At 35.1% G+C, this 22275-nt stretch overlaps 1 protein-coding gene across 3 annotated transcripts in view; it reads left to right on the top strand.

Moving 5' to 3' along the window:
• Positions 1-22275, top strand: part of SLC41A2 (solute carrier family 41 member 2) — a 44383-nt gene that overhangs the window by 4012 nt on the left and 18096 nt on the right. For all 3 annotated transcript variants that reach the window (XM_086887190.1, XM_086887191.1, XM_086887192.1), the window contains 7 exons: positions 2561-3292; positions 4514-4621; positions 9374-9445; positions 10223-10367; positions 12222-12368; positions 16823-16970; positions 17378-17457. In XM_086887190.1, coding sequence (XP_086743316.1) covers positions 2738-3292; positions 4514-4621; positions 9374-9445; positions 10223-10367; positions 12222-12368; positions 16823-16970; positions 17378-17457 — 1255 coding nt within the window. In that variant the 5' untranslated portion in view covers positions 2561-2737. The remainder of the gene's footprint in view (positions 1-2560; positions 3293-4513; positions 4622-9373; positions 9446-10222; positions 10368-12221; positions 12369-16822; positions 16971-17377; positions 17458-22275) is intronic.

Here is a 22275-nt window from a genome sequence, read left to right as displayed (position 1 = left end):
GACTGAGAGAGAGGTGGGTAGTACACAGTAATTGTTATGTGCTATAACATATATGAAGGAAAAGAAGAAATTAATAAAAGTAGGTACTTAGGAAATAATCAGGAAGAGGGAATTATTTTTTTCAGAGTTTGGGCATAGGTCATTATTTTCCCTGCAGGGACAAAGACAAGGTATCCTTTCATTTCACATACAATATGCCAGCTATGATAAATCTGAGGCTGCTTCCTGACTTCTCAAAGGATCTTTGTCTCTCTCTTTTTTTCTTCACTACTTCATCTTTTTCTGTAACCTCCAGATTACATGTCAAGAAACCAGAACCACTTATCTCTTCTTCCTACATACTGGGAAAGAGATTTAGGAGATTTTAACTGCCTTTTCTTCATATGAATTACTCGAGCAGTGCTTGTTTCTTTAGGTCCCATATCTTTTCTAGACAACACTACAACATAGGCATTTTTCTTGTCAAAGATAAAGCTTCTCAGGAAGTTCTTGTTGTTCCTTAGAACAACATGAACAAGGTTTTCTGCATCCTGTAGGTACAAAAAAAAAAACCCTGAAAATACAGCAATTATTAGCATCCTGTAAATTAGGATGAAAATATTGCATCAGCATCCTCTAAATTAGGATGAAAATATTGCATCAGATGACATTTAGAAAATAGCTTTTGTTGGAATAGGTTTTTGGAAATGACTGGTTACGTTTAGAAGGATTGGTAGTTATCTTTTCTCTGTATGCTCTGAAGGAACAATTACTCTTTACTGTATATTATACTATACAATACTTTTCCAACCTAACAGTTTCATGATTCCATGTTATTCAGTTTATCTTCTTAAATTCTCATTTTCCAGCATTTATCATTAAGTTCACATTTTGTCATTCTAAGTCTTTGTGGTAGGAAAAACATAAATGGCTGCCATCCAAACTGCTTTGTGCTATTTCAATTGTTAGCCATCCACACGAGCCTCTTCCTCCATTTGGAACTTGACCAAATAATATTTCTGTTCCCCTTTTTTTCTCCTTTTAAGTACCATTTTTATTTGTTAATACTTATATTAAATGAAACCACCATCTTATCAAAGGATTTGTTTCATAAAACAATACCAAAAGAGAAAAATTTAAAAGGAGAACAATCCATATGTTAAAAAATATATGGATAATTAACCCAAATATTTTTTGGCCAGAGTTTCAGAGCAATGAATAATTGCCATGAGTCACTGGTCTAGCACTCTGGTGATGAGACTGGAGGACATATGGGAGAAACTGCAATGAGAGCCAGACTCTGCCTTGCTAAAGCTGTCAGAAAATTTTCTCAATGCATTTTCCTTGGGAGTGAAATTAAATCCTTCAATTTCTTCTCCTCATTCTGTCTTTCTGTAGCACTTAACAGAGCTCTGTTTTGATCTGTGGTTAGAGCTGCTCCAGGATAGCAGCAAAAGTTGTTTTGTTATTCTTTATTTAAAGTTTATGGAAACCAGAATTGAGGCCTAGGAGTTTTTTTTAATGCACTGAAACTGAAATGTTCAATGTAGCACAGTCTGCTGCAGAGTGGCAAAAGATAATGCAGGAATCTTAGTTACTCTGTTGCTCTTGTGGCAAAAAGATTGCTGTTTCTTGCAAAACTTGGCTTCTTTCTAGATCAAGCCATAAACTACATTGTCATTTTTAAACTATTTGTTCCTTGGTCAGAGCTCCCTTGGATAAAGCAAGTGCTAGAGAGAAAATCGTGTTGCTTCTGAGTCATCTTTTCACTTGAAAAACCCAAATCTAGGAGTTCTGTGAGCAGCAGGAATTTTGAAGTTGACTTGCTTTGGCCACGTTGGAGTGAATTATCGTAGTATATGTTTGAAGACACCTAACAGCAAAGGCACCAACTTGGATCTCTTACAAGGCTATTAGTTGCTAAAAGCTTTGACATCTCCATTCCCTGTAGAGTCTATCTGAAATTGCACTAGAAATACTGGATGACTTAAATCTTTGAAATAGAGGGAGAAGAAGTATAGGAATCATAACATTAAAAATATGATCATAGGAGGCTGAGTTTCTTAGGAAATGCAGATTGAAAGTCCTCCAGCTCTAAGATATTTTAATTTCTTGCAGTCTGTGAAATGTTTTCACAACTTTGCATAGATACAAAGTCATGTGTAATTGTGTTATCCTTTGTCATGCTGGTGCAGTCTCCCTGAACTTTGTTTCTCTGTTTATGCCAACCATTTGTATTTATGTAGTTTATTAATAAGCACCAAGCTCAGCAAAGCTTTGAGTCAAATTAGAACTGTTCTTTTAGTAAATTACGACAATTATTATCACAACATGAAAATTAAAGAAAAGGAAGGTCAAGTGGCTTCTGATGGAGGGAATGTGAAATGACTTGAGACTGTCAGTATATCATTGTTTATTTTCCTACCATGCCAGAAATGTCAAAGTAGAAACAACTTCACCTTAAATCATGGTAAACAGGAAAGAGAAAATATTGTGATCTGAAAAAATAAACCAATACCTCGTGTATTCTGTAGAGTTAAAGTATTTTAGAAGTAAACACATACTTTCTACTTTTTTGCAGATCCAGTCTTGCATATGGAATTGTTGAAGATCTGAGAGCAATGAAAAAATATTTTTGCTTGCAAAAAAGGAACATTTTGGTCCACATGTAAGTGTGGCATTTGGTGACTCACCTGCTAGATTTCTTGGCTGACATCTGAAGAACAAAGTGTTTTTCAGCCCATACTTCTGTAGCACTATGACTAACTGTAAAGGCAGATCTACCATCTCCAAAACAAATAGCAAAGTCCATGACAGAGAAGGCTTTGTAAACTGGACCATAAACCTTAATACAATTCAGTCTGATAAATTTTTGAGACTGCTTTTAAGTATGGTTCCTGTTGTTTACCAAATAAACCAAGAGGAAAGACACAAAAAGGTGAATGGTGTCTGGCAAGATGGATTGCAACCAGCAGGACACAATTTTAATGTCAGGTCCGAACAACACACAGAGTACCATCACTTCTCAGAACCAAGCTTTCATGGTAGCAATGGACACAGCCCATCCAGCTGTAGCCCTAAATATGATGATTTTACCAGTTATAATTACTGTGATGGAATGGACACTTCAGAAACAGATGCCATGTTGCAGGATGACGCTCTCTCTAGTGACAGTAATGAAGATATCATTGTGGAAGGAAGTAGAAAACAACCCAAAGAATCGAGTAGTATTATGGCACTGCAGATACTCGTACCTTTTTTGCTAGCAGGATTTGGAACTGTTTCTGCTGGCATGGTTTTGGATATTGTACAGGTTGGTATTTGCTTTGGAAGACTTTTTTAACAGGTAGTCGGTGAGGTCTGTAGTTCTAACATGTGACATTGTAGATGTCTGCAATGTTGGGATGTAATTAGGTCTGTGTGTGGTTCTGCTTCTAGGAACTTATTAAAAAGTTTGAAATAACCATTATATTTTTAACAGAAATACAATACAGAAATTAATCTATGTGGAGTTTCCTCCCTTTTGTTTGCTTTTACGTCATTCAGCTTTAGGGAATTCTTTAGCTACACTTAAAGAGTTTACAAAGTTTTTGAAAATAGGAGGAAGAGGTGACAATCTTTGTCACTCAAAATCTTGAGAGACTAAAGGAAGCTCAGACTTCAATCAGTTGCAATGGAAAGAGACTTTGTTACCTCAAGAAAAAGGAAAATAAAATTTGACATACAAACTTTACTTCTCCCTTGGGCTGTTTGACACTAGTCTGGTGCTTTGTTCATGTACATCTTACCAATTTATTCTTTGTACAGATGCTTTAATTGGATTCTTTTCATTAAAATAGTAATTTAAATAGTTGTAAGTTGCTGAATAAAAAGACAATTTTCAGTTTTGTTAGTTTAGTTAAATTGGTAAATGATGAAAAATACATGGGTTGACAAGACATATAAAGTAGCACAGCACTTCAGTGCTGAGATCTTGGTGAAAGATCTGAAATGAAAGAAATGAAAAGAGTTTTCTTTAAAAAATCTGTGTTTTGGAAAGCTGTGCTCTTGTGAATTTCACACTTAGAGGTAAAAGAATAAAGACAAGCTTTTTTTACTTACAGGCTCTGTTCATATGACAATTAATTCCTTGCTGGTTTTATTTGAGGTTGCTACAGAGCTGGAAATGAATAGATGAAAATATTATTGAAAATTAGGAACAGAATTCAAGAGCAGTGGTAGTATCTGGAACTATTTTAAATCACGAAAAACTAATACTTCAAATTAATGACATATTTTTCTAACTACATTTGTGTTAAGGTTTGTGTTGTATCTATTGCTTATGGTCTTCTCATCTTTGAAGAAGTAATATACAGCCATAAATCTGTTTAATCTAAATAGGTAACAGCTCTGCCTTCAGAACTATTAGATCTAATACAAAAAGATAAATTATTTTAGAGGGTTAAGTTATGATTTAAAGAATTTTTTGAATACTTTGGGGATGGTCTAAAGAGAAATTTTCAATTAAATGTTTCCCACTGTATCCTTTGAATAGCATTGGGATGTGTTCAAGAATGTTACTGAAGTCTTTATCTTGGTTCCTGCACTTCTTGGTCTCAAAGGAAATTTGGAAATGACCTTGGCATCCAGGCTGTCAACTGCTGTAAGTAACTTTCTCTTCCTCTTCACTCTTCAGATACATGTTTGAAACATTCCAAAAAGGAAACAAATCTTTGAGACATGAGTTTTTTATGCTTATGAATTCATCTGGCTGTTATGGGACAGTTTACATCTGTTATTAAGTCAGCAAAGTTAAAAAGATGACCCTTCTCTCCACACATCAAAACTTCACTTCTAACTCTTCTCTTCCAACTCATCATTCAGAACAGATAAAGCAGATTTATACATAGATGTGTTGTGTAAGGTTGAGAGATCTCTTTGACCTTGAGGGATTTTGAATAGGCTAATAAAATGTTTATGTTTTAAACACATTTTTTAAAGACCATTAATTAGTGTGATACCAAAATAAAGCATCAGTAATAATTTGCTGTTCCAGACCTGTGTTTATCAAACTGTAAGAAATTTTTTATTTAGCTTTCTGGCTAAACAAATTGATTTATTTTTGTTGTGGTGAGGTTGTTCTGGGGTTCTTTTGTGTCTGCTTATTTTTTGTGTGTGCCAACACTGTAATGTAGCATAACTGGTTTCTTTTTCTGGGTGTTTTTTCACACGTATTTGTTACAGCTGTTTTTTACATATCAGAGGATTTTCTATCTCTTTCATTTTTCTAGTAAGCCAGATTGCCTTCCTGTGTATCTTTTGTGTGTGTGTGTGAATAACTAGTGAGTAGATCAGTCTAATAATGTGGCTAGGCTATTTCTGATAGCTGCACTGGGTATCTCTATAAGGCTGCCTAATGCAGTGCTTCTGTTCTCCAGAAAGGCCCCCCACACTGCCTCTTCCTACTTGAATGAATTTTTCTAGTACATGTCTGGTCAAAGGTGTGCATAACTCCAGATGAGGTTTTACTATGTCTTTGTAGAATATTGCTCTTGAAACTTTCTAGGGTTTTATGTGCTTTCTTGCCTAGTAGGGTCAGACTTAGACCTCTCAGTCACATTGTGATCAATGGCTATGCCTTATTATTTATGCTTTTGCTCATTTCCAGCTGTCACTCCCATCTTCTGGCAGTAATATTATTAGCCCATAAGTGCATGACCTTGCATTTATACTGTTGAATTTTATCAGCAGTTTTTGCTGCTGTATCCCTCAAGGACATTCAGCTTTTGTATTGTATTACAATGCTCTGTATTGACAAGGTCTCCCAGTGTTCTGTCATTAATAAATGTCATTGCCACATTCTATTGAGTTGTTGCCTGAATGCACACTGTGATGGACATAGCCTTGACAGTCCTGTGAAGGTTTGCTTGTGTCATGGCCATTACAGAAATTGATTACATACTTTCATACATAAGAATTGACATGTTTTATTGCGTCTTTATCAACGTCATCCTTAGTCATTTAATCTTGTCTTCTGTTTGATTTTATTGTTCTTACTTTTCTGAGAATTCTTACTGTTTCTTATCAGCATTTTGTGTTTAAACCTTACTGCCTTTACTGTCAGGCATGAATGCTTTTGGCTATTACTTTGCTTTTTCATTTTTGTTGACCTGTTGCTTAATTTGTTTCTGGCTGGTACAGTCTGTAGTCTGAGGATTAAAAATGCCTGTATTGCATAGTGAAAAATACACCAAGTCCAAGATCTACCAGTGCCTTACTGAAGGCTTAAAACAAAGAAGGTCAGAATACACTTCACCACTTCTGCAAATCCTGAACTTGTCTTGGGCGGGGGGTCAGTGGCTGAATTTCCCATCCTCATCAGTGCCATCACATTTGTGAACATCACAGCTCTCAGGGGACATTTGGAAAAAGGACACACAGACCCTTTCTCAGCACTGTCACTCCTGGCCTCGGTTCTTATTATCCATCAGCTGTTACCAAGACAGGAGCTGATCCCCCTGTCATGCACACAGATTAAGGATACTGGAGTTTCCACAACACAGGCTGCATGTCCAGTGGATAAACTAAGAGAACAATCCTGTACAAGAACAGCATAGATCATTCATTATCAAGGGTATGTGAACAAGATTATATTTAAGTTTTATACTTAAAAAAAAAAACCCCAAAAAACCAACCAAATAAATAACCAGTTATAACCCAATAACCCAAACCAAAGCTGTGGAAGCCTTTTACAGATGATGGATTACTACTAGACCTGTAATTTACCAGCCAGTTCTCTCAAAGAGGTCATTCTGACTTTTGCATTCTTCCTGTTGATTTCATTGACTACCTACTCTCTTTAGCCACCCAGCCTTTGGTCCTGTCATCCTCACTGTAGGTGAGAACAGAAGGAGAACATTAATTCAGAGTATAGCTAAACAGTTATTTGGAACCCACTTGTCTGTTAATCTTCCCCTCTCTGGCCCACATTTGCACTATCTGGCTCCGCAGCAGACACCTGTCTAAGTAAAAGCAAGACTGTGCCCGTGTGACCAGCTTTACTTTTTGAGGAGGAAATTTCTGACATGAGTTCAGCATTGGAGTTCATTCATGCCCTGCTTGCTCACTTAGCTTATAATTGCATCTGAATTTGCAGACATGTCTGTGCTCTTGGGACTGGAAACTAATTATCTTTACTTCATTGTTAATTATGTGGTCAGCCAAAATATGGTGTCTTCTTAGCAAGTTCCTTATCCATAGTACATCAGTTTCAAGCGTTGTCCAGTCACTTTCATTCATCTTGTTGCCCAAATTTCTCCTTTAGCTGCATCTTACTGATCACTCACGATTTCCCATCCGCTTTAGAATCAGTTATTTCACTAAATCTGTCTCGAGACTGTGTTTTTCATCTACCTCAGGGCATAGCTTGTACTTGTAAAGTCTCCATATGCTGGCAATCTTACAACCTACTATTTTTAAAACATCATTTTTATCCCATCGGAAGTTACTTCATATGTAGAATTACAGCCAGCAAAGAGCAAAAAGGTGTTTCTGGAGTTCTGCCTCTGTCCACTGCCCACTGCTCCCTCTGCCCACTGCTGTGCTGGCATAACTGTGTGAGGTGCACTTAGGTCAACTGCCCATTCAAGCACGATATTTATATTGTGTTTTGTGTCCTTCAGTTCTTCAGCTTTCTTCTGTTCTTTGGGTCTTCTCGTTGTCTCAATCCACACTGCTGTCTTTTCTTTCTATTCTTTTTTCATTTTTAAAGAGCAACAACAGCAAAAAATCCCCCAAAGAAATGACCCACCACCCACACCAAAACACCACTTATTCAGTCATTCCTATAAATTTGTGCAACTCTTGTTCAGACTGTGTGCTATTGTTGTTAAGCATTAACAGTACGACTTTACAAACCTTTTGTTTAGGTCCATCTATTTCACTGTGTCCCAATAAACTTGATCTCAGTTTATGGAAATCTGCAGCTGCAAGGAGTGGTCCTGCTCTTTCTCCTTTCCAAATCCTGTGAGCACTTTTGTGAGGTTACATGGTTGGATGTGACAGATCAGATCATTTTATAGCAGATAACACCTTTTTGCTCCTGGAATAAAAATGTTTTCCACCAAAGCAGCACATTTTTGGTGCCACAAACTCACTCATGGGGCTGGTTCAAGAAAGAAAATGTGAATATGTAGGTGACAGTAGGAGAAAGAAGAGCTGTGGCATTTGGCAGGAGCTCACCTTTAGGCCGGATTAAGCATTTTGCAAGATTACTTCTTTTAACAGGTATTTTTTGGATACTTTTCCAAAACATTTGCAAAGGAGAGAAGAAGTGAAATTCTCCACAGCCTGCCACTTTGTTCATTTATCACACACATATATATATATTTAAGAAGGATGCAATGGAGATTCTTATCAGCAGTTCCTGAAACAACTGCTGTTGCACTTACACTTACTGAATATATTTGCAGAGCTTTCACTGTAGTTTGAACATTATGAAATATTTATAGTGTGATTGGGATAAAGTGACTTTTTATATTTGTTTTTAAATTAACATTTCTTTTAATACTTTGATCCTTTCAAGTCACTACTATCACAAAATGAAGCAAAATGCAAAAGAAATTGAATTGAAATCTACTGAAAAGGAATTACCAAAAGATGAAAAATATATGCGTGAAGTCTTTCTTTTCTTTGAGAAGTATGCTATCTTATAAATTAATATTGTATGGGAAAAGCCACTAAAATTTATGCTCTACATGTAAAAAATGTTCTGGTATCTCAAAGAGGAAGTTATTTTAAACACAAGCATACTGCAGTGGTTTGTACTGTTCATCAGATCTTGTCCTCTAACTAAAAAAAAAAGCAAAAGTAGGAAATACATTATAAAAGTGTATGTATGTACTTTTAAATTTCTTAGAATAATTTTTTTTTCCTATCTTTCAGCCACTACTTTAATACTGTACTTACATCATTTATAGCATCAGAAATATCTAGCTCTATTGTATAAATGAAAAGTTAGAATGCTAAACAGTGTTAGATTCTAGCATTTTTTATTTTGAGAATTTAAGCACCATAGAAACAAGCCCAGTCTAAAGGGGTCTTCCAGCCTAGTCCAGGATCTTCCAGTGATCTAATCACTGGTGATGCTTGGATGTTCCAGGAATGTAAGGTGGCTGTTGTATCTTGCAGAGCAAACTAATGTTAAACAAGTTACTATATAAAACTGCATCAATTTTAGCTGCTTTTGGAAGGATACTGTAAGTATGATTTCAAATCAAAAGCATTGTTTGACTTTTAAAATATATATGTTTTTTAAATCAAAGTGTTTTATTATATTAGCTGAATTATTCCTGGGTATTTTCAAATAATGCCATTTTAACCCCAAATGTCTGAATATCTTTTCTAATTTTGATAGGTAAATATTGGAAAAATGGATTCTCCCATTGAGAAATGGAACCTAATAATTGGCAATTTGGCCTTAAAACAGGTAAATATAAGGGGTGTATTGGATTAGTTCTTGTAAGTGAGTGAAATTATTGAAAAGGTTAAATCACAAACATTGGTAAGTATGGAGGTGTTAATGGGAAAGTAGGTCTACTACACTGGCTCTTCTCTAAAAAAACATGAGCTTTTATTTATTAGAAGGAGAGGTAAAGTATTATATTTGTGACTGTACCAAGGGTATTTCCTTCATAATTTTTCCTGAGAAAGGATCTGAGGGTGACTAGAGAAAAATTTCAGATTTGACAAAACCTTTTAAATTTGACCTTTCAAATGTTTCTAGTACCATATTTGCATTGGATTCAATGTTTAAAGGAAGTGTGTGATAGAGCTTTTGGATAATAAACAGTATATTAGATACCTGAGTCATTTGAGGAAAGGAATGCATGTTTTTCCAAAGAAGCTGTTTCTTGAGATCTATTTCTTATTCATAAGTTATAATGTAACATTCCTAAAACACTGGTGAAATATTTATTATGACTTCACTACTTTAAGTGGTTTAGAAGCTTCTTTAGGCATTGGCTTCTTGTAAATCCTGAGCTCCTCTGCCTGATTTTGCTTTTGCTATTCTGAAGTCTGTAAAATGCTGGTAAAGCCTTTTCTGCTGTCCTAAGATTTTCCTTCTTAATCATCCAAGGTTGTCATCCTCCCTACAAAATAGATGAGCATGCTCCTGTTGTACCTGGCATGTAAGAGTAGATCAGAGGAAAATGAATCTGTGGTCCTTCTGTCAATTACTTTATGAATTCACTTTCTTTTCCAGGTTCAGGCAACAGTAGTTGGTTTTCTGGCAGCAGTGGCAGCAGTTATATTGGGCTGGATTCCAGAGGGCAAATACCGCTTTGATCACTCAGTCCTTTTGTGTTCTAGCAGTGTAGCAACTGCCTTCATAGCTTCCCTTTTACAAGGTAAAGTGGGGTGGTGCACATGTTACTTTGTGCAGTTATTTATTTTCCTGTGGATGCAGAATGTGTCTTATGTTGCTATTCCTTTAACATTTAAATCCGGTAAGGTACGATACATCTGAAAACCAGCTGAGGATAAGATGCCCTTTTGCAATTTCCATATAGGTGGGCATATTGCATTCCTCTCCTGTCACAGTCTTTGGAAAGCTTTTGATTTGCATGACCTCCTGATCCTATCTAAACAAAAGAGTATAGTTTTGAGACTTCACCTACTATGATGCAGAACTTCTCCCCTCCCCCTTCTATATTCATTAATGTACAAAATATATTCTTTGTACTAGGCAGGTAAAACTTGTTTATATCACTCAAGTGATCCTGGATGTTACCTTAACTGAATTCAAAGTTCCAGGTTGCCCATGCTGCTTGTGTGTTAGTTTGTGCTCTGCTTTGTGGCTGAAGTGAACAATTTGGCTCATTATTTGAAGGGTCTGGACCAAGTTCAAGTCCAGCTCTACAAACAGTGTCTGTTTGGAGCAATATGGCATGATGAATTTAATTCTCTTTCTAATTGTCAGGAAACATTTAACCATAAAAGATTGTACTTAATGGGTGTGAAGGGGAGGAGGAAAATACCTCTAATTGTGATACGTTCTTAATGAAAATACATGGTCAGTAGTCTTAAGGATAGTAAGGCAAGTAAAATGGGTAACTTCCATGTTTTACTGCTTTGCTATGCTTACTTATGTGAAAAATACAAAATTGTTAAAGTTTTGCATGGAATTCAGAGCACACGTGTTTTTTAGTGACTAGAAAGCCACTGGGTTTGATCATGTACAAAATTAAGGGCAGCAAGAGAACTGAGGAACATGAGTGCATTTTTTACACTGCTCAGGTATAATTTGGACATGAAGAGAAACTTTGGTTTTTGCCTTGGTGATGGACCAGTACAGGAAATTACTTTCTAAGCTTTATCCTCCTACATGTGAAATAGGTGCTTTTGAAATACTGTGATCCTACAGGATCATTCCAGTTTATTCCTCAGAGAACTTCCTGGTGTATAACTCCTAAGGCAGTTTCTCTGAAAGTGAACTCTTAATGTAGTGTACCATACATAATATAACATAAAGGGTAGTATATACAGTTGAAGTTCTTATATATAATATATGATAAGAGGGAAGTTACTCAGGTTGTGCCAAAGACTGTTTGTAACAATGCAGATTTTATTTTTAGTAGCCACTTGCATTTTGCAGGGAGATTACTCTTCAAAAGTTGGTGTTGATGTTTATAGGCAAAAATACAAATTAACACCTCTAATTAATTTTTCAAGTGTGTAGCAGATAATATTTTTAATATGTTGTCTTGGGTTTAATTTTTTATGTAGCTTCTTGGTGTTTGGTGTTAAATCCTTGGTAGTCTTGCACTATATCAGATGTCAGAGTATATTGTTTTCAGCCTAGGTTGATTTAAATTAAATTCAGCAGAAATTGCCAGGGTTGGAAAAGAATACACTTCTAATTTTTTTCTTCAGGAAATAGCTGCTTTACAATTTCAATAGTGCTAATTCTAGTCATAAGTAATGTAGTTTGTATGTATGTTTGTATGTATGTATGTTGTTTGTATGTTTGTCTGTATATGGTTCTTGATTTTTTTTTTTGTATGTGCTCACTGTGTTTTTTTTTAAAGTGTGTGTCCATTTTTTAAAATGGCTAAAACTTAAAAACACAGCCAATCAGGTAGAAAGAACAATCATCCTGGGAATAAAAGCACTGACTTCTTATTTATTAAGTTTGAAATGATCAGAACTTGGAATAACAACAGTGGATACAGTTGCTGTACTCTGTTCTTTGTTGAATTTAGGAGTGATAATGGTTGGAGTTATTGTTGGATCTAAGAAGACTGGTATTAATCCTGACAACGTTGCCACTCCCATAGCAGCAAGTTTTGGAGATCTCATCACCCTTGCCATACTAGCATGGATAAGTCAGGGTCTGTACACTTGCCTTGGTAAGTGTGCTTTGAAATGTGCATGACTCCCAGGAACCTTTTTTGGGGTTAGGAGGGTGGGCAGCAGGCTGGGGGGGAGAGGTTAAGCAAACCTTTTAGTCTGACTTACTGTTTTGTCAACATTTATACCATTAAATGGTGAATCTTAGAGTGCCATGATGTTTTTTTTCCTTTTTTTTAAATAAACCATAGAAGACACTAACCTGAAATTTGGCACAATCCAGGACTATCTGAAAGACTTTGACAATATCACAGTCAACCTACATGTGAAATATAAGCCTTAATAATGAAGAAACAAATAATGTGAAAATATTTTCTCACAGTGAGAAAAGAACGTTAAGAGCCTTATTCAAAATGAAATCATTGCTGCAACTAACTCATTCCATAGAAACTTTTAAAAATTTATTGTATTTTAAAAGACATAATTGTAGACAATTATAGTATAATATACCACAGATAAAATACTGTGTTGTCCATAATTTACCAGAGATGCTGATATCATCACATATAGTCTTTACAGCTCATTGTCCAAACCCTTTTATATGGAAGTATTACAACATCAGCCAGAAAAAATATCTAATAAGACTCAAGCTACCATAGTGTGACTTGCAGTTGTTTATTCAGTATTTGGTTTTTCATGTTTAGAAAGTGTTGTCATAATGTCAACTTAAATGTATCAGTGTGCAAAAGAAGTATTTTTTAATATTTTCTGTATTTTAGTTAAAACTTAAATAGCATTGTTTATTTTGTAACCATAATTCAGTCTTTCATATTGTATTCTAATACCTCAAGATTAGATAAATCTAATACCTTAAAGTATTTCTCAAATACTTTTTTTAAACACTTTTTTTAAGGATGTTTTAAATTTTACAGTGAAAATTGATGAAGATCTTATTTAGCACCTCTTCTTTCTTCTGATGAGAAAAACTCTTAAAGCATGCTATTCCTTTTAATCTGTCAATCTAAACAAAAACCACTCAACCCTCCCAAAAAAGGATGGGTAAAGAAACCTGGACTTTTTTCTTCCTTTCACACATTTCCAGAAATTTACATTTCTAGATACAAGTGTTCTAATGTATCTCAGAGGAATGAAAAAAAGAAGTGGGTACAGTTTGAACTGATCCTTTGCTGCTTTTATAGCTGTCATGACCACTGACATTTTCCTCTGCCAATGCATTTGGAAAGCAGATCCCACATGTGTAGGGGTAAGAATGAGTGTGCTTCCAAGACTTACTCTCAGCTTTCTGTCTTCTGGAAATATTTCTGTTTTGGTGAAGAATGTAATTATCTAGCTACCGCTAAAATGCCTCCTTCTGCTCTTTGTATTTTTTTTTTTTTTCAATGTCTTTGGATTTCTTCCTTTCTGGAAACAAGAGAGTCTTTCTAAAGAAAGAAAATACCACAAACCCCTAGGAAATAGGTGGTTTCCAAGATGCACATATTTGAACTATGAAACAGGAATAAAAGTATGGAGCACCTTCAGCTCAGGAGAGGTATATCAAGTTGGGAATGGAAGGGAAGAGGCATTCAGAGGATGATTAGGCAACAGGTTAAAAAAAAGTTAAAGAATTTTTATTTTAACAATACATGAGTGGGATGTGAGACTTACAGTTGTGATGTATTAAGAGGATCAGAGTGATTTTAGAAAACTTTGGGTAAACCAGAGAGGAACCTTTTGAGGAGTATTAACCGGACAGATGCAGAGAGAGACTTGAGAGATGAAATCCCTGATGCAAACCTCAGCAGAAGCTGACAGCTTCTTTATGCTTTATGCACCTGAAAGAAGCATAATTCTAAACCTGTCATTTTTCTTTTCTTCTCTCCATAAGCCTGAACTGTTGGCCGTAGTCTGACAAAGGATACTGGACTAGATGAGAACTGTGCCTCATCCAGTACAGATATTCTTATGTTCTTTCTCATTTCTGTTGTTTCTGTGCTTTCTCACTGCTAGAATAAGAAGCCCAATGGGAATGATAAAAAGAAATCTGAAGTTTATAGGTAGCAATGAAACTGGATTCACTTTTGAACTGTGTTCAGAATTAACTATTTTCCTGTGTGATTTATTAGCCTAATGAAATGGTCTGAAACAAAATAAGTTTCTGGCTGCTCTCTGCATGGGATGAGTTGTTTTCAGACAACAAGACTGGAAGGATGGAAATGATTTGTATACAAGCTTTATGTTTGTCTGTAACAGAGGTGTACAGCCTTTGGTTTGATACAATACTCTATGGCATACCCTGAAGAGACAGGGGAAAGGGCTGTAGCATTTTTACCTAGGCCAGGGCCAAATGAAACATCTTGTTTGGCCACTATCAGATATACAATTTCTAAAGGTTGTTCTGAGTTAAAACAGTGAAAAAGTTATCAAACATGGGGATTTAAATAGTAAAATGTTAACAGTTCTTAACTCCCAAAGAGCTGTCTGTGAATCCTTGTTAAATAGCTGGGGGAAAGCACTAGAGGGCTCCCCAGGACCATCACTGGGACCTGGCACATTTCCTCCAACAGAACACAAGAAGTGCTCTGGAATACACTCAGTAAATTAAATGTGGAGGTCTGTGTTGCCTATTGTCAGTAATAATTTGAAAACTTATTTGAGACTTCCAATTTTTCTCACACAATATACGTTTAGCTCCTGTATATGTTTGATCCAGGTTGAGAAGACAAATTGTGTGATTCACATTATTGTTTTTGGGTTATTACCACTTGTTTTGAAGCAGTATATTTGCAGTTTACCTCTAATTTCTACTAGGGACTGCATTATTTGAGCAAGATGCCTTTTCCCATGTAAGCTGCCTGCTAATAAATCTAACAAAAAAGGAGTGAAATGAACCCTAAAATTGAATTAATTTATTTTCTCCTCCCATTCTTCAGCTATTGTAAAATGCATTTTCTTCTTCTGTGAATTAAAAATGAAGTGGAAGATGTCTATCTTTCATTTAAAGATGCATCTCAAGGTTTATATATTTAGATTTTTGTAGTTGGAAGTTCTACCAATAGAGCTTTTTTTTAAAAATAAAATAAAAGTCCCTCACTGTTCCCAAGAGCTGAGTATTCTCAGCTGGAGTTGAGAATTCTTACTGGTCCACATCTTAGGTCATGGAAAGAGGTGAAAGGAGGAAAAAAAGACCACTCAAAGGAAGAGGGAGATAATACACTGTAGAATAATTAGATAAGGACAGGAAAAAATGACTTCTCTTTTGGGCTTTGTCTTGTTCTCATTCTAATAGCTTTCTACTTTTAGTTTGCCCAGGGAAACATAACTTACTATGTTTTCTGCTGGCTCTGCTGCAGAGGTTGTTACTCAGTGCAGAAGGGTAGTAACTTCTAAAATTTCTACAGCAATTATTTCAGGAGATCCACTAAGGTAACATCAAAGTAGTAACTGCTTGGATTTGCAGCCATTGTAATAAGCCATAATGTATGGGTGAGAATATTTTTTATATACCAACTACTCCTCTTTGGTAGTGTTTGTGTGATCTATATTAACTATTTCAACCTGTTCATTTAAAATATATTTTGTTGTAAGACTAAATTTTGAAGGTTTTGACAAAATGTGTTTTAACATTAGGTACATGACCATGCTTCTCATAAAACAAACATTTAGAAGTGGAATATTTGCACAATTTATACTGATATATTAGCCCTTAGGATAGATTTTTCATTATTTACTTCACTGTTGAATTAGGAAGCCTTGGATCACTGTAGTAGCTTCTGTGAGGATGGGATTACAAAACCAAGTAATTGCAAAAAAAGTAGTGTCCTTTCTGTGGAAGCAGCTGTTCACTTCACAGTCTCAGCTCTATGATGGTACTCACCAGTGTTTGCATTTGTATCCCTGTGAAATAGGATGGAATTCTCATGGGCAGGTACAAGCAGCAGAATTGCCTGTTAATTTTTAGACTCAGACTGGCTATGAAACAACTGAGCTACTGATATAAATGTCTCAGTTTTTCATGTTGTGCTTGAATCTTTTTAGATATGCTATTTCTGAAAAGATTACCATATTACCTGCTTTGGGAAGAAGGGAGGGCACGTATGTTAAGAATTTGGATATAAACAAAATGCATTTTCATTATATTCAGTTTCTTTTAAAAATTTTTTCTTTAGTTACAAAATAATGTCATTTATTCTACATCCTTACCGTATTTTTTATCATAAAACATCATACAAAAATCCTCTTCAAAATTCCTTTGTACTGATGGTTCTGTCCTTGAGAAGGTGAGAGATGATGATCACAGATGGCAGATATTAACCATATTGTTTAGTGCAGTAGTTGAAACTTGTGTAAGTACTTGTACAAGTTGTACATGTAATAGTAACGTAGATTATTAAAATTCCTCAGTTGTATGGCATAGATCATAATTTATTTTAGAATTCTAAATTAAGAAAGAAACATTTAGGAATATCTTGAGAGTAAAAGAATTTGTTTTTTTTCTTTCTTATTATTTTAGAGACATATTACTATGTATCTCCTTTGGTTGGTGCCTTTTTTTTGGCTCTGACTCCGATGGGGATTGTCATAGCTGCCAAACACCCAGCTACCAGAACTGTCCTCCATTCAGGATGGGAGCCTGTTATAACTGCCATGATTATAAGCAGGTAGGTCTGTTTATCTCACTGTATGGAAGCATCTTGATAGCCTCCTGCATCTCTGTGTATCTTACTTGATTGTACTTAAGAGACACAATTACGGAGCCTCTAGAATTTAGGCTTTTGAATTTTGAATAGCACTGATCTAAGAGATTATTTAATCCAATGAAAGTTATGCATCTTAAAAGTAGAGGAATTGGCTAATACTCTGTGGTCTTTCTTATACAAGAAGCCAATTTTAAGAATAGCTGTAGTGAATAGGTATAGTGTTAGTCTGTAGCTCAGAATGAGGTAATGGCTCAGGGGAAAGATGAAATCAAAGTCCTGGCTTGAAGATGATCTAAGTCAGATTTATTTTTTAAATACTGTTTAATGGTCTTGCTTGCCTTATTCTAAATATTGTACTTTGTTTTCAGTATTGGTGGCCTTATTCTGGACACAACTGTATCTGATCCTAACTTGGTTGGAATTGTTGTTTATACCCCAGTAATTAATGGTAAGACACTGACAGGATTAATTGCTACTATGTATCAATTGATATACCTTGTTTTGAGAAAGTAAATTTCTCTTATGCTAATTAATATCTGGAATATTAATTTCAATTTTTGATTTTGATGTCAACACCTGTTTATTTGAACACCTGAGAAGTGCTTCCTGTTTTCACTACAACCTCTAAAACAGGATAGAGAATGTGAGAAGTAGAAACCTCAAGTATGCATTAAGAAACTGAGAGTGCAAATATTGAAGGAGTATATTCAAATATTAAATTAGCAAATATTATATTGAAGCAGTTATGGCTGGGAAAATGTAGATAAAATTTTGTCTCAAAGGGTTTTTTTTCTTCTCCACATCCAAGGACAAATTTTCAAACAGTAATTTACTATCATCCTGTAATGTGTATTCTTATAATATAATAATCCTGTAATGTGTGTTCATATAAGAACTAAGAAGCATACTGCAGGCAAGTAAATAAACTTCTCAAGAAAAATATGTGTTGCTTCCGATGAATGTTATGCACTTTTCAGATTGGTAAGAATGAATTTGTGAAAATTGGGTCCTTAAGTTAAGTGTTCTATGTTCTAATGATAAGAACAAGGCAAATTTGAGAAGACTAGTTAATATCTAATTAGATTGGTGGAGTTTAAAAATGCTTTTTTTCCCTCATACAGTACCACAGGGTTGATACCTACTTAGTTTGCAACAACTATAATCACTAGAACTGTTCCCACTGTATTGCTGCCTGTTCTTTCTCCTTTTTGTGTTTTTCAATTTGATTTCTTACATTAATTTGCACTTTTATGTATTCTTATTAAAACCATTTCTCTAGTTACCAAGAAGATTCTGTTTTAACTTAAGTTTGCTCTTGAAAATTTCATGTGACTATGTTCTATTCTGTTTTCTAAGGTATAAATTAAATTAATTATGGCCACTTCTTTTCCACCTTGATAATAAGATGTTAATATGGTCACTGGGTTTTCATTTTGAACCACATTGCCTTGATATAATTAATTTTCCAGACATTGTTAATGGAAATGTAACACTGGATAGCACCCAAACATTTTATAAGCTTTACTGTGGTTGAGAGTTAATAGAGCTATTGCTGCAAATATTACACAAACTGTTCAGTTAGAGGCTTTGACAGAAGCATGTTCTTGGCAAATTCATGTTAGCAGGTTTTAAAGCCTTCACGTCTTCTGGATCCTTATAAATTGTCTTTTTAGTAATTTGCTCTAATTCTTCTGTAGGAATATGAATTTCATTGGTATTCAGGTTCTCTCTATCATCCTTTTTGACCCACTTTAAAGATATATTTTCTGTTTTCTCCACTACAGCCCTCAGGTATTCTCTAACCTCCAAGATAATCAGTTTGCAAAAATGATCACTAATACTTCATGGATTCTTCCTGTAGCTCTCTAGATACAGTAAATTTAACTTAACCCCCAGGCCCTAGTACTTACATATGATAAATAAAATCACCATTTTTATGAAGGCAGTGGACAAAAGGAATGGAGTATTTCAATCTTCAGCAGAACATGTTGCTTGCTCTTGTTTCTCATTAAGGCTCTCTATTTCCTTTCTTCTTATTTTTAATGTGAACCATTTCTGTGTTGCAACTCGAGTTCCTTGCTAACTGTAAATTAATTTTTACACTACAGACATTGTTTCCTTGCCTTCTTATGAATTCAAAATTACAAATACTTGCATCCAGCTTTTGGGTGTTTCCATTTTGATTTGCAGATACCTAAAAGGCAAGGCAGACATGTTGATCTTCAGTTTTTTTCTGCTTTACACCTGTAACTTTTCTTATAGTAGTCCTTTTTTGGTTAGCCCCCTGGATTTGCTTCCTAAGAGAAGAGGATTGGTTTTTTTTTCTTATTAGGCAGGTGTACCCAAACCAGTATTAATGCAATGCCCATACATTCTTTTGAACTGCCTTTATAGGAAAAAGAACTAGTCAAAATCTATAGAGCCCTGGAGGTTTAGCTGACAGGTCAAAAGGTCTTTGAAGGGTTAGGCAGGTGTAGGAGAGGGAAAACTGAGGCTGCTGGAGCAGGCAGGGAGGGAAATGACTCTTTCCAGGAGGCTGGGATAGCAAGAAGCTTGCTTGACTCAGAATTCTAAAGGTAGAGGCATTTCTACTGGAAAATATAGAGAAAATGTGTTCTGTGTAGAGGATGCAGGGTTTTATGGTACACCTCCTGGAAAAGGAAACTGTAGGCAGGTAATTTTTTGGGTTGCTGTTAGATTAGTCCCTCCTGGGTTTCATAATTCTACTGACACCTTTTGATATTGCTGGTCAGTACAGTGTAGTAAACTGGGGGTAAGGAAGTTCTTCAGTTAAAAAAGCACATCTGTTGACACTCATTTACTGACATGAAAGGTGTGTTAGGTCACTTAACAGATGGCTTTTTAAATATTACTGTTGCAGGAAGTTTACCTTTCTTGGCCTTGGAATTCTCATTGTAAGCCAAATGGCAAAAGAAACTGGGGGTTTTCTTTTTCTGGTTTATTTATCTTAAAATTTGTAGCTCCTATGGCACAGAAAACCTGGGGGAACAAAACCCAGGAAAATATGAAAGAAATAATCTTTTCTATTGGGAATTTGTCCAGCCAAAGTTTGAGGACATTGTAAATTTGTCCAGAATTTCAAGCTGTCACTGTTTTTTCAGGGCCATTTGCTGTGTCTTGAGTACCTGAACAGTATTGACTGCAAAATGGTCAGGTGTTAGGCTTCCTGTGCACCATTAAGTAGGTTTCATCCAAGTCCTGTCTAGATAGTTTGCTTGTTCTTAGATGTGAGACAAGTGATTTTAATCATATCTTACACTGTGGAGCCATAAATATTTTAGTTTAAAAAGTACTGGTCTGGAATTTGAGCAACCTCAAAGTTTCCCACCCCTATTAACAATAACTACAAATATTTGCCTAAAATATTAAAACAGTTTTTAAGCAGAAAGGCATTTATAGTTAGCTTTACAGCTGGTGGCCAGACATATTTCAGAACTGTTTTTTTTCCATTTTCCCACTGTTAAACACATTTCTTGAGATGAATAGTTATTTTAATTCTATGGGTGGGCTGGGTTAAACTGCATCTCTGCTTTTTGAAAATAAATAAATAATTTTATTGTTTCAGGCAACTGCCAGACTACTTGAGATTTAGATGTCTCTTTGATGTACTGAAGTTCTGAATAAAATAACTAAGCCCAAGTGTGGCTGTGCTTCAATCTAGATGCTCGAGTTGTGTTTTCTCATGAATGAGATGGTTAAAATTTGCAAATCCTCTTACAGCATCACAGCATGTTGAATTTGACTCAGGATTTCCAATTTGCAAGTAACCAAGTTCCTTTTGTGCAGGAAAAAAGATAACATCTTAAACAATTATATGCTTCTGAATATGCAACAGAAATGAGCTAAGGTGCAGTTACCAGATAGAGCCACTTTCCTCTCAATTTTCGTTGTGTGCTTATACAAAACATTGTGAGATATCTTCTAAGTATTTGCATTTCTGAAGTTACTGGTAATAACCAGCATGTCAGTAGACTTTATCCCATTTTTTATGCATCTTCAAGAATGACAGTTCTGCAAATTAATTCTGAAAACACCTGAAATTTTTAAATACTTCATATCAAAAAACTTTCCTTTGCAGGTGGTTTGAAGCAGTACTCTTTAAAGGTAACACAAGCCTGTTCTAATATTTCTTACTCTTTGGCTGTTCCGTACTTTAAAAGTATTTGCTATCTGGAGGAAATACATAGGTATCAAGGAATATGAGAAACACATGTGAGGAAAATCTAATAGAAAACTTAATGAATGTTAAGACAATTCCAGTTGTCTGGGAGATGAAAATTAAGCTTAGGCAATACATTCTGCAAAACATTCCTTTTTTTTTCTGTTTGTAGGGTAAATTGAATGATAGACATTCAGATTTTTCAGAGAGCTTTTACTGGAAATTGTTTTGGAGAATATGGGAAAAAAATTCCAAAGAAACCATTACTTTTCAAAAAAATAAAATACATCTTTTAATAGTTAAATATTTTAATTTCTTTTAGCATAGTTGTAGTTTAATTTTTCTCACAGTGGTGATTTTTCTCTGAGTGGTGCTTTGATTAGAATATAACCTGTCTCAGAGGGTTGAGCATCTGAAATTTGCCTCTGTAAATCACAAGGGAAAACATTAGTGTACCTGGATGGTAATAGAGCACTTTAGGCTGGGTAGCAAATTAATTTTTCTGCATCCTGAATTGGAAAGAATGTGTTAGACTCAGAAGGCACCTCTACTGTATAAGAACTTTATAATTCAATCTTTATTTTGGCATGAATAAGGAGGAGGGGTTTGATTTTTGTTATTTACTTCTGATGCATTATTGGGTGATGGATTTACTACCTCTTAGTTGCTAACTTGTACATGTAAACCTGCATATATTCCTTTATAGTGTGTGATCTTTCTTTCAAGTGTTACTTGTAAATTTTTTAGAAGATTTCAGTAATCATTGTGTCGTTTTCACAACGCAATTATATCTAGAGCATTTTCATTTTTTGACAGTCAAGGAACAATTTTTATTAGTCATAGGAAAGAAATTATTTATGAGTCAATTCGAACATGGAATGTAATAGTTGCATATATAATAAAAGTTCTTAAAAAACATCCATCTAGGGAAAGCTAATATTTTCCATCTGTTTTCCACCAAACATTTGTAAGTATTAAAAGAAATGCTACAAAATAAAATGGAAGATGAATGAAAAACCCCCCACATAAATAGGTAGCTATTTAGGTATTTCATTTGCATAAAATAGGATTTTTAAAAGTTAATGG

The sequence above is a fragment of the Cyanistes caeruleus genome, chromosome 4 (assembly GCF_971803275.1).
Source record: "Cyanistes caeruleus chromosome 4, bCyaCae1.hap1.1, whole genome shotgun sequence".
Taxonomy (NCBI): domain Eukaryota; kingdom Metazoa; phylum Chordata; class Aves; order Passeriformes; family Paridae; genus Cyanistes; species Cyanistes caeruleus.
The sequence above is the reverse complement of the archived record's forward strand: the minus strand, read 5'-3'. Positions and strand labels throughout refer to the sequence as shown.